Source organism: Poecile atricapillus, chromosome 2 (assembly GCF_030490865.1).
Source record: "Poecile atricapillus isolate bPoeAtr1 chromosome 2, bPoeAtr1.hap1, whole genome shotgun sequence".
In the NCBI taxonomy this organism is placed as follows: Eukaryota; Metazoa; Chordata; class Aves; order Passeriformes; family Paridae; genus Poecile; species Poecile atricapillus.
In genome coordinates, this window is record NC_081250.1 from 19303493 (window position 1) to 19316928 (window position 13436).

Here is a 13436-nt window from a genome sequence, read left to right on the forward strand (position 1 = left end):
AACACTCTCTTAAAATAGAGAATTGGAAAATTATAGAAGAAAGACAGGTAGTAGTAAATGTGTTGGGGACAATAAAAGAAAAGAGGAACAGTTAATCTGAGTGTTACAGATCATACATCCATGTATGGCAGCACTTTTCTCACCAGACTAAGGAAGGCTGCATGGTTTGTCACCCAGCAGAGCACCACTGGAACAACAGGGAGAAAAGGAAAATGAAACTGCATTGTCCTAGCCAAGATATATATCTGACTATTACTCTGTGTAATAGTTATGCATCTCTGGGGATACAGAAGGGGTTCATACACATATCCCTTGTTTTTGTCCATATTTCCTCAGTCTTGATTCAGGACAGTCAAAATCCCACAGTGCTGCTCTGCTCTGCTCTGTCCAATAATATCAGTGATGCTTTGTAGAGTAAGGAACTGAGTAACAACCAGAGGATAAAGAAAAAGACCCCAATAGATTTGGAAGCTAAATGGGAGTGTGGGAAACACTGATGATTTTAATAAAAAAATTGCAAGCATGATACTCATGCTGTCCCTGTACTCAAGTACAGCCTAATCCTGAAGGTATCATTCTTTTTAAAAGTTCATTAGTATCTGTTCACACAGGAACTTCAGTTTTAATTGTACTGATTTTGGACATGAATTTTGAGTTTATGCATGAACAAGATCAAAGAACCACGTGTCTCCTAGCCTAAATCCTACCAAGGGATTTACTTTTCTTTCTTAGAGCTTAGTTGTATGCGAGTTTTGAAATGGAAAAGTAGTGTCAGCCCTGTTTTGTTTTTTATTTCATTTTATTTTATTTTATTTTATTTTATTTTATTTTATTTTATTTTATTTTATTTTATTTTATTTTATTTTATTTTATTTTATTTTATTTTATTTTATTTTATTTTTTTATTTTACTTTACTTTACTTTACTTTACTTTACTTTACTTTATTTTACACAGTACATAGAGTGAAAATTTCCAGGCCATTCTTTATACTGAAGTGGAGGAAAGGAGATATTACCTAGAATCTGGATGTTATCTTTTTCTCAGTTCTCAAAATTGTCTCCTAAAAGGTCATTACAATACTTCCTAGTAGTTAGAGCGCTATATAAAAATGGATGCAAGATTCATGGAGAAGACAGTAAAGAAAGGCGACCCAAAAAAATCTTTTGTAGAATCTTTTGCGTGACAAAGCCATCAATATTCACTTCATCAGAGAACAGACAAATGTGTAGAAACACCAGTCTTAGTTTCTGTTCATGCACTGTAACACCGTTTAGTACTTGTACACATTTTTCAAATTGCCATGCAAATGGAAATGAAGTAACCGAAAGGCCATCAGAAAAGGCCTGTCTGATTGTACGTCCTCCTGTTGGACTGTTAATTCCCACTGGTGCACAGCTAGTTCTGAGTCACCCTACTGAGAATCAACTGCTTCCACAAAGGAGATGAGGATTCATAGCTTGTTTGCCTCATAATTATCTTTGTGACATACTCTTTACTTTCATACTCTTTACTTCAATGTCACATTCGTGCATCAAAAACTACTTTGTCACTTTCATCCATTTTCAGGCTGATTTGCACTAAACGAGCAATTTGTGTTGTTACTGTGTTATGGTTGAAGACATAACATCATATTCTGCATTTTAAAAAAATGCTGGACTTCAGCAAAGGTCCTAACCACTCTGTAAAGGTCATCAGTTTAATCTCTTTTGAGCTGATATTTTCTCAGCTTTCAGCATCCAGCTTTGCAAACTAAAGCACCGTCTCTTTGAAACAACACAGGTGTCAACTGCCTGCCCAGATTTCTGCTAGTCAAGGGTGGAGCAGTGTGTGGACATCAGTGCAGTGATCAGAATGCCAAATGCAAAAAATAACAGAACAAAAGAAATGTTTTCCTTAAATTACAAGTTTAAGTAACTTGTAATCTCCATAATGGAAATTTAGTCCATTGACCCCAGGGCTCAAATACTCATGAGAAATTGATTTCACTCTCATTGCACAGAGACAATAAACAGTGTTGTCAACATTGAAAATACTCTTTGCTGAAAAATCAACTATCAGTTCTTTTAAAAAGCCACCAAGGAAAATAAATGAAAAAAAACAAGGACTTGGAAATTTTTTCAGGTGTAGAAATCTTACTAAGAGTATCACAGCATGTTTGTTATTCCAGGCAAGGCCAAACACATGGGAGACTATTTGTTTTATGACCAATCCTTTCCCAAAAAGAGCATTCTTAATGGAACTTTCCCCAAACTTTCCATTTCTCATGCTCAAGAAGCAATTGTTACATCTAATACACCTTACATTTATAATGTTTTCTCAAACTCTTAAATGCATCAAACTTTTAAGCAGAAGGAGCCTGTTACTATCTCCAAGGTTAGTCTGCTTCTCATTAGTTGCTGAATGACTGAATAGAAAGAGCAAGTAGCTTTCTTTCCCTAATATAAAGGCACAGAAGCCAAACAAGAAATAGCTGTTCTGCTGCTGGAATGTTTAAAAAACAAAAGTGAAAACAATAAAAAGGTTCTTATTGTTTCCATGAGAAACACATAAACACTATAAAATCTTTGATTTAAAATAACTAGTATGTCTCCAGTTGCTCTTGGGCTAGCTTGTTTTGGAGCAGGAAAAGAAAAAAAAGCCCCAGGGAATGAAAATCATGTCTTTCCATGGACTGCAATGCTGACTTTAACAGAACAAAAGTGCCTACAAACTGAGACTGCTTTTTAGTGTTTACAAACTGCTACTTGCTGTTTGTAAACATATTGAGGATACATTGTCAACATTATTTTTCTCATAACTGCATATTAACCCTTGATGTCTGCAAAATTATGAAATGCATTGTTTTATATTATCTAATTTTAAGGTTTACAAGAAGTTTCTACTGTGATAGTTTTATATATGAGAAAATTGTGATACATACATTTACACCTCTTATGATATGAGATGGAAAAGAGTTTAATTTCCAGAGATTACTATCTCGAGAGCAGAGATACAAAATATTTTACAGGAAAACTGAGGAAAAATAGATGACCCTCTTGTACTTCCTGGCTAGATAATTTCCTTTATATAAAGTGATGTGGAACAAAAGGTGAATGACAGACAAAAATGTAGAATTTCATTGCAGATTTGGAAAATAAAATTTTGCTTTTCCCTCCAAAATACATGGCATTCCTTTTTACTCTTGCATTTTGGTAAATGGTAAAAGACCATTGGATTTGAAACTCCAATTCAAATGCACATGAATCATTAAGGGATAAAACTCAATACCTTATTTGACCCTCCTGACTGACACACAAAGCCAGGGATATAGATGATTTAAACAGCAGCAATCAGCCTGAAGGTGACAACTCAGTCCTAAACTTGGTTCTTTTCTCCCCTCTTGCTATCAGAAGAACGCATTTTCTCCTTTTTGGTCAGCAAAAGAGCAGAAACCTTCTTTTGCTGCATGATCTGGGGCAACTACAGACGAAGTTCACTCACCAGCCATCCACTCTATTACACACATCATTGCTAGCCTGGAAACTGTATCACTCCTATTTGCATGACTGCAGGTTTGAGGTAATAGGCTCCTGCCAAGAGGGAGGACATAATGTTTAGGACAGCTGAGCACACAGGCTTACAGGTACAGCGAGCTCAATACAGCCACTGGATTTTTCCCTTCTTCTGGGCCTCCATTTACATCTGGAATGTGAATCTACCAGGAGACTCCTTGCTTTATGGAGCAGGTATATGGTTCTTCACTCACAAGCTTTTTCCCTGCACATAACACAGATTCCTGAAAAGATGATTAATGACCTGTGGGAATGTTCCACAAATTCTCCAGAGACTCAAGGGAATCCCCATAAAAATTTCCTCTCTTAGGAACAGCATGCTCTGGAATTCTCAACTTATTCACAGTGATGATGTGTGATTTCCTTGATTTGTGGGTTCAATCCCTTAGCATTTGTTAACATTTGGAGGTTAAGCTATTGCTTTACTTGGTTTCATGATGATTTATAAAGTTATGGCTCAGCTAATGCTTTAAAAATTGATTTCCAATTGCACGTAAGAAATGGAAGGTGGTCTCTGAGTGAGAATATTATGAACTATAACACACAAAATCAGAATTCAGAATCTGGCTTTGCTATCAATTTTCTGTAGGACCCAGGGCAACTCAGTAAGTCTCTCCAAGATTGATCAACTGCTTAGTGCAGTAAATTGATGAGAGTGCATTACAATCAAATCCCTCGGTTTATAGGATGACAGTACTCTAAATACGTTAGCTAAGGGCTTTCATTCTTCTGCTCTAAAATATCACCTAATGCTACAATAGCTGTCATCTGTATTAATTTTAGTTTCAGCTGGTTGAGACCATGTGAGCCATTACAATACTTAGTGGCATCAAACAGTTGCCATGGTGCAGCTCAATACTGTACCATGAAGGATCCACTTGCCTCTAATAGCAGCTGACTCAAATTCAGATGAACAGAAAGTTAGCTATTCATAAGAATTTCAATTGTCACCCCATTGACTCCTCTTAACCCTACTGAAAGCAAAGACAAGACAATAAGGTAAAGCAGGCTGTTCCTCTCTAAAGCTGTGTCTAATGCTTGTAGAGTTACTCACCACAGTGACCACCACACCTTTGGGAAAAAGAACAACTTCAGGTATTTCAACCTCAATGCAAAATATACAACTGTATGAGCCTTCCTTCATCTGACCTTCATTTTTCCCATTCTTTACAGTCCCCCTTGCACACCGATGTCAGAGATGACTGAGCAGTGTAGAGAAGATTGGAGAAGGCTACTGACTGCAAAACTGGCTTAACTCCATGTAGAATAGGAAGTTAAAAAGACAGAAGACCACAGGATTTTTGTGTACCCTAGCTGTCACACTGCCATAGCACCATGACAGCAAGAGGAGCAGGTGATAAAACACTAAGGAAAGCGGCCTTTTCATAAAAGTTCATCCAGTTTTTTCCATGTAGCCCTCCTTAAGATCTACACTTAGAGCTACACGGGGTTTTCCCATTAACCCTTTGATCTGGTATAAAGTCAACAAAATGGAAATGTGTAACAAAGTTAGCTGTGTGCCTTTACAGCGAAGTCATTAAAACTGCAAGAGTAGGAAACCTTACATCATTTAATATCTGTCTTAGAAAACCAGCCAAACAAAACTAGTATGACAGACCTCAATATGAGTTGAAGTGTCTACACATAGCTCTTCTGGTTTTTTAACATCATGCTTCTTCAATGCGATATGTAACTTTTGATATGATGAAAAATGTCCTTTTTTTCTGAAGGAGAAAGTGGTATTTTCTTTCTAGGGGTTATTTGCATGCCAGTTCCACTACTTTGGCAAACCTCTGCCATTATTTGATTGACTGTCTACTGATCAGATTTTTTTTTTTTTTTATATATTTCCTGATAATAGCTGTAATAAGACGATGACAACAAAACGGGGATGAAATGGAGATGCAAAAATTCTGGAAAAGGCACAAATGGCTTGTTATAAGAAACATTTAAGTACAATTCAAAGTACCATGAAGCAAGTGGCAAATAACAGTTTATTTATGCCATCAATAACAATAAAGATTATTGATGTAATATTCTATTTTTTTAACCAGAATGGGGAAATTCAGCACTTTTCATTTGTATTTGCTTTAAAAAACATGCATATAGCCCACTGACCACTCATATGGTATGTAAGATATATTTCCTCCTGTGTTTGATACATGAGGAAGTTGAGAATATTTATATAAGAGGCTGTTGTTGCTTTTCCAAGTTTGTGTTCTTGGCTTTGGCTCAATTTCAGTAAGATATCTGCTGTCAGACATGAATGTAATACCATACTGAACCCCAGCAAGGCTGTATAGGCTTTCCTTAAATCACAAGTTTTCCTGGGAAGAAAGAACTTGAATTACACTTGGCACATGTTTCATACAGTAACCATGGTAGATCCCACGCTTTTTCCTAAAATCCCTGCTTTCCTATTCTGGGTGTTTGTTACAGCAGAATTTGCAGAAAGCAGGGACCAGCATTAAGGGAAATTGGTTGGGTCCAGAGTTCAGCTTTGATCGTACCAAAGACAACAAGAGAGATTCCTAATTTGTCTCAAGACCTGTCTCTAACTTGAGCTGAGAAGAGTCTGCTGAGAAATGGGAGAAGAGAATCAGCTTGGAAAAGTTCAGAGAGAAATAGAGTTAAATGGGGAGATATATCAGCATTCCTTAACCTATCATCTGAAGTGTGAAATCAAATATATGGGAACAACTCCTGACTTATTTGAGTTATATTTTATTTGTTCCCTTCAGAATTTCTCCCCTACCTAAATAAAAGAAAAAAGGTAAAAAATCAGATCACCTCTCTTTACAGGGCTCTTTCTGGCTTATCTGATAACGAAGGTGGGTAAATGTTCTTGAATCTACCTATCTTCATATTTTTATCCTAAGTATACATTTCTGTCCATAACCATCTATTTCACTTCTCTGTTCTTACACTTTTCTCTTTTTTCTTCTTCTATTCACAAGACTATTGATAGAAACCATTTCAGAACTGCTCTTTGGTTAGGTTTTGTTTATACAAATACAGCATGTGGCACAGCACAGATAAAGTAAACTTTATGACCAGCTTTCTTCAAGGAAATCCTCAGTTCACTGATTGTGTGAACCCTGCAATTTTAGGGGAACAGCAGCATTTTTGAGTAAGGAAAACATAGAGAAGTTAACATATAGTTACATAATCCATTACCTAATCTCAACAGGATATTTTTCCATAATGATATAAACCTTAAATCCTCTCTTTTTCATGAGAAAAGACTGGGAGAAAAGGTCTGAATCTTGGCTTGCAGGTTTCTGAACAGGAATGGAAACAAAACATATGAGCTAGGACACCCTGAAGAGAATTAATTTAAAGAAACCTTGATTACCTACAAGTAAGATGCCCACTCTTAGTACGTAATTTACATTTTTCTCTGTATCTGGTAGAGTTAGGCAGCCCACATAGTAACATATTCCAGTACTTCTTCTTGCCTACTGCTTGTCACTGGCTAGGAGAAAAGCCTAAAAGAACAGCTTGTGGATTCCTGGCTAACACCAGATCAGATAAAGCCTCTGGAAGGTAATTTCCTGTGACTAGGCAAAGTTCTGGCAGCAAAACAAAACCATGTCTTGTCAATCTTACCTTATACAAAGTCCACTTTAAAACAGTTTTAAGCCATAAGAAGTTTATAGTTTTTAAATTTTATTGTGTTTTACATTAAAATTGGGGAAGATTCAGCTAATTCATATTGACTTGTTAAGGTGAGTCACTTGGTTTTGGACTGTGTGGTCATAATAACTTCTTCTACGTCAAAAATATTTGTTTTGCCTAAAAGGTTGGTTTATTTCTTTGGTGAAATATTTCTAATTTTCTGAATAATTTAGCAACTTAACATATTAGAAAGAAATAAGTTATATGACTCTTATCAGGCATTAGCTGGTGTTTAATGTCTTGGAGCTGGAGTTCAGGGTACACAAGAAAAAAAAGGACTTAATTTTCTCAATAATTTGGAACAGCTCAAACTGCAATTTTTAAGAGAAATTAGGAAGACAGACAACTTGTGGAAGCTAGTTTCCAGACATAGGGCAGTATTGGAAAAAATAGTCTTGGGTAAGTTTATCACTGTATATCAAGTACATAAAAGTACTCTTTTTCCAAAACTTTGTCTATGCTTTGGTAATTTCCTACTGAGTTTCCTAATCTCTCAAAATCAAATTAAGCTCTCTCTAGTACAATTGTTATTCCTGTTAGTACATTCCTGTGAGTCGTATCTAGACCATCTTTGAAAATGTCCAAATGAGAGAGAAAACTCATAATACCGACATTTCCTAGAACTACATATGCTGGGATAAACTTGTTAACAAATAAATAAAACAGCTTTCTCCTCAGGCAGATTTTTTTTTCCACAGTTTTCCTTTTTATGAAACAGAAATTTCTGTACACCTTGGTGAATGGGAAGTGCAGCATTTTTCTGATACCTGCTATCCAAAAGACAGACTTTTCTTTTGGGTTTTAAAGCTGAAGGACTGTAGGGAACTCATAGCAATCAAATCATCACAACAAAGTGTCTAAAAAGGTCAAATAAATTGTCTAGATGTGCTGGCCAATCATCTAAATCATCCACTAGAGAGTTCTCAACGAGAAAGAATTGCATTACAGGATAGCCATGGCCAATTGCATACAGTTTTTATGAAAAATTAGGCTTTTAAACACTTTAGTCAGTTGTGTTAAATTTTAAGAAAATGAAAAAAACAATGGAATCTGAAATTAAACAAAAAAATGGTACATTTTTAGTGCTGGACATCTCTTAGAACTTAAAAAATACTTGTTATTTTAAGGAGAACCAAGATATAACAAAAACTGTGATGTCATGCCAGAGGTAGTTTAAAATGGTTTAGGCATGTATGTAATAGTCATCTGTCATGTCTGTAAAGAAAGAGGACGAGCAGAAGAAACAAAACCAAGCAAATTTGAAATGTACATTAAGATATGCCACAAAATTGTGGATGGATTACAGTACAGTTGCAAAAGATTTTCTCATACAATTAAAAGATCAAAGCAGTATGACCAGAAAAAAAAATTAAATTTATAGCAATTTATAAATTTATAATATTTGGTTTCAAAAGTTCTAGATACAGGTGAGATACAGAATTTCTATGCAATCCTTTTGTTCTACCTAACCAGATATTGACTGCTACCACCCAAGGACACATCAAACCATAGGCAATCATTGATCCAATATAGCTTTGGTTTTCCATTATAAAGGGTTCCCTTTCATTAGAGTTTTAAAGGATTTAGTGTGAGAAAGTGGAGACCCTGTATTCATGACCTGGAATAATCTACTCTTTATGAAAGGCTGACAAACCACAGACAATCAAAGAATGTGCCTGCAGCTACAGAGGTTTTATCTGAGTCTAATCTAGGGGACACTGGAAAATTCAATGCATAATTGAAGATTCATCAAAAAGAACTTCTCAGATTAAAAGCTACGTTTACTGTGTGAATGAGAAATCCTGGAGTGTTGCTTTGCTTTTGTGTTGTTTGAAGCAATTTTCTTCTTCTTTTTTTTTTTTTTTTTTTTTTTTTAAATTTCAAGAATAAAAGGAACAGCTCAAGGAAAATGAATAATTACGTCATGTGTTGGTTTGTCCTCCTAAAATGCAGCAGCTTTCTCTGTGGAAATGAATTTTCCATACATAACCAATGCCTCAAACCCTACACCTTACCTACCAAGTAGGCCATAACCATCTATCATCTGCTCTAGGATTCAACACTTTTACAGAGTTTTTCTTTTTAGACCTTGGACACAGAATAGACAAGTGAAAAAATAATCCTGCTGCAATTCCCAAACTGACAGAAACACGGATGTGTTTCCTAAATCCCACTTTTGGAATATATTTTTGTATAACAGCATACAGTTTTGAGCTGTGTATGAGATGCTTGTGATGGAGAGCTGCCTGTTCCTGGGTCAGCCACCTTTCATGGAGCATTGGCTCACAGGGCAGAGTGTGGGCACTTTTCATCCAGGAATACGCCTCCAGTACAGGGAAGACGTGGAATAGGAGAATAGAAGTGCTGACTGTTGACCTGTGAGAGCACTGAAGCATTTTTCACAATAAAATATGAAGCAATTTGATTTCAACAGAAAAAGAGAGTTTCAGGGACATCTCCATACACAAAATGCTAAAAGTACTGCATTGAGTTTACGGATCACTTTATTCTGAGGGATCACTTACGTGTCAAAGCAATGTCAAAAAACACCACTGCCAACAAAAGGACAACTCACTGCTGCCCACTGCTCAGTACAGCATGTGACCAGCCATGCTGTGCATAGTGACAGCAAAATGAGAGAGGGGAGACCGGCAAGGAAGAGAATGGCAACTGCTCCCTGTGGTGTGAACAGATCTCTAGTTTGAGGCAAGGAGAAAATAATAGACGAATATGACTGAAAAACAAGTGAGAACAGGAAACAGACCAACAAGCTAAGTGGTGTCTGCACTCTGCGTTTTTTTAAAACTTGAATAATTCTCTGTGAGGGTCCTGAGAAACTGCTGTATCTCAGCTGTTCTGGACTGCTGTATGTGGGACCTCTGCCCATGATGTTGGGGTCCCCATGCAAGCTGAGGTCCAAATCTAAGCTAGGTTGTAGGTGAACCTATATTTAATCCCATCTCTGGTCTTGTATCCAACACTGAAGGTAGCTTGTCTCCAGTCTTGTCCACGGACTGTGCCTCCTTGGATGGACCTTGGAGCTGTTTATCCTTTTGCTGTTGCAGAATTCCTGTGTGGATGTGGTTCATCATCTCACCTTCTCTAGGACCCCTGATGGGAGATGCTTCCTCTGGTCCTTTACTGAGCTGTCTCGGCAGCTGTGCCACTTTGCTGCATCGCTGCTCCCTTTCTCGCCAACCTGGCTTCCTGCCTTCACCCTGGGTCTGCCTCATTGCTGCAGACTCAGTTGATGGTCATTTGACCAGGGCTGACTCCAACTGCTTCCCTGAGCTGCTGGACTTGCCCTGTGCCCTGCTGCCACACTTGGCTACCTGTTACCTTGACCCATAAAATAAACTTCATGCTCCCTGCTTGGAAAGGCAATCAGAGCCAATAATACTCCCCTTAATAGCAGTGGAAATGTGATTTAATTAAATTTGCTTAGCAAATCTTCCTCTGCATTGACAGATCAATCTGAAGCCTTCAGAAATTAACCTAAATCCTCCCTTTCACCTCAGCAAGCCCCACTTTGGCAATGAACACAGGCTCAGGTGACGTCTAACAAGTCAGTCCTATTCTAGTAGGGGAATTCTCTTCCACTTCAAAGGGAGAAGGAAAAACCTCAGGTCTCAGTCCTTGAACTCACAAAGAAGGTGACAAAAGCAGTCCCCTGCAGAGCCTCATTTAACAGGGGCCTTTATCAGTATGACAAGGTGATCTTATTAACTTGCACAGGGAAGGTGCATGGAGAAATGCAGGATCTCTGCCAGTAAAGACATAGATATAAAATGTGTATGCTTATTAACAAAAGGTCATGTAATAATTCACTACTATGAATGACTTTATAGCACAATGCTATTATTTAGAACACCATACACTCTCTTAATACAGTTAAATAAAACTGTATTAATACAATTAAAATTTACTTAATATGTCCGTAACGGAACCTGCTCTTTTATTACAGAATGATAAAGAGAGTTGTAAATGTTTAGTTTCCTAAGCAGTTCCTAAGCTTATTTGCCCCACTTATTTTCCACACAGATGTGGGATGCTGGAGTCCCTTGACAGTCTGGTAAAAACTATTTCTACAGTCAGATTTTGATGAATGAAGTTCAGTGGGGTATAATTTGACAAAATACTGACACTATTTATAGACAAAAAACAAGTATCTCTTACCTCCATTATCTTTTAGGTGCAGTGCTATCTTGGTGTCATCTATAAAAGAAATTCAAAGTTAGTCGAAGGAAAATGCATTTTTCTAGGTCATTAATCATTTTCGCAATCTGTTTCTAATGATAAAAACATTCCACAACAAGAAAATTATTTGGTACTCAACTCAATGAGAACTACGTTGTGTTTCTTACACTAGAGCACCACACTTTCTTACCACTAAAAAAACCATTTATGAGAGTGTCAAAGCATTTAGGAGGATTCCAAATACTGGCAAATAAAGGTATGAGAGTTTGTCTCCTAATGTTTATAAATAATTCATATATATTACATGTTCACACATAGCTTGAGCATTCTATCATATTAAGGACTATATGAAGCAACATATGTTAATAAAGAAATATTACTTAGTTCCTTTTTGAAGAATCTTGAAAAGGTCTACTAATAATACTAAACCCTATTTACTTCCATATTCCTCTTTTTCTTGTGAATTTTGAGAACAGAATGCCAGACAATATTCCTTTTAATGCAGTCCAAATGCTGCACTAACAGTTTCTAAACTTTTATTGCTTTAAACAAAACTCTCCTTTCTTATCAGTAGATTCCCACTTTGAAAGACCTTCCTTCAGCTCAGATTTTACCATCACAGGTGACCTGGCAAATCTGTACCTAGTACTTTTTCTTGTGTTAACATACAATTTCAACAATCACACACACACACACATACACACACAGGTTTTATAGATGTTCCTTGCTTAATCTGAATTAATCAGAATTAATATTTCTTGCCCAGATGAGTTTACTCCAAAAGCAGGAAAGCAGGATAACCCAAGCTCAAAAAGGTGAGATTTAAGCACCCATTGGTACAAGGATGAGAACTGACCCACCATTACTTACCCAGTTAATTCAGTTCAGAAGCCTAGAGGAACTATTTCACAACAGTGAGTACTACATGAAAAGAACAATGTCAACTGACTGAAAAAAAGTAAACAGGCATATTTCAAAGAGGTTTTTATTCTGGATTATCCATAATTTTCACCTGGCTAAATAGAATCCATAAAATGATTACGAATTCATTAAGTCTGTGATGGGAATTTCTTCTTGATTTAGCAGAGACCTTTACTAGGACTATTTCAGCAGGTTTGGACTACAGCCTGAATGCAAAGGAACATGAAAAAGTCATTGTAACCTCAAGTTTTCTAGAAGTCTTCCTAACTTGTCCTTCCTTCTCCAGCAGCATCTTCTCCTTGAGCCTTCATCCCTTTTGTACCTTAATGGTGCAAGAGTGAGCAATTTAAAAGCAAGAGCCTTGACTGCAATTCCCAAGTCCTTCTGCTGCCCCTGAGCAAAAAAGTTGTCATCAACACATACTTAAAGGAAATAAATTTCTTTCTGAGTTGTAAATTACTTTTACTCAAGTGTAAAAATGCAGTGTATACATGTCACCTTCTGTGGGCAGGCTGGTTGGAAGGTGGGAAGTGGTGGATCCTCTGGTGGTTGTTAAAACTCTGAACCTTGTGGTGGTTGGCAGAAGGGTGGTGGTGGAGTACAGAGGTGTTTCAGTTGTGTCTATATTCTTGTCACAAATCTTATCCTTAGACTGTTGGGAAACAACAGAAACAAGGAAGAGAAAATTCATTCTCAGTGGAAACTGTCAAGGATGAAGAATTTAATCATGGACAAGTTGCTGTGATAAAAAGAGTGAAAATGGACTCTAGATCAAGAAATTTAACGAGCTTTTTATTTTAATTTTCTTTTTTTTCCCTTTTCCCTTTTCAAGTCTCTATGCAGCATTCAGCAACATATATTCTCCCATTTATCTGCAAAATTTACTGTTCTTCCATTTATCTGCAAAATTCACAACTCTTAATTGTTAATGACAAGGTCTGAAAGTCACCACAGATTGTCAAACTTGTTATTTCTCTCAATCAGAGTTTAACATCTAAGTATATAATTCAGATTTTCACTCTTCTGTTATGAAAGCTCACTGCCATCAATCCAATTTATGTTTTACATAAAATATGTTAAAAAAGATA

The 13436-nt window shown here is 36.7% G+C and overlaps 1 protein-coding gene across 1 annotated transcript in view; it reads right to left on the bottom strand.

Annotated features, from left to right (window-relative positions):
• PLXDC2 (plexin domain containing 2) overlaps positions 1 to 13436 on the bottom strand; it is a 253345-nt gene that overhangs the window by 16353 nt on the left and 223556 nt on the right. The window contains exons 11-12 of the mRNA XM_058832909.1: positions 12847 to 13000; positions 11407 to 11445 (exon numbers count right to left, since the gene is read on the bottom strand). Of these exons, the coding sequence (XP_058688892.1) occupies positions 11407 to 11445; positions 12847 to 13000 (193 nt within the window). The remainder of the gene's footprint in view (positions 1 to 11406; positions 11446 to 12846; positions 13001 to 13436) is intronic.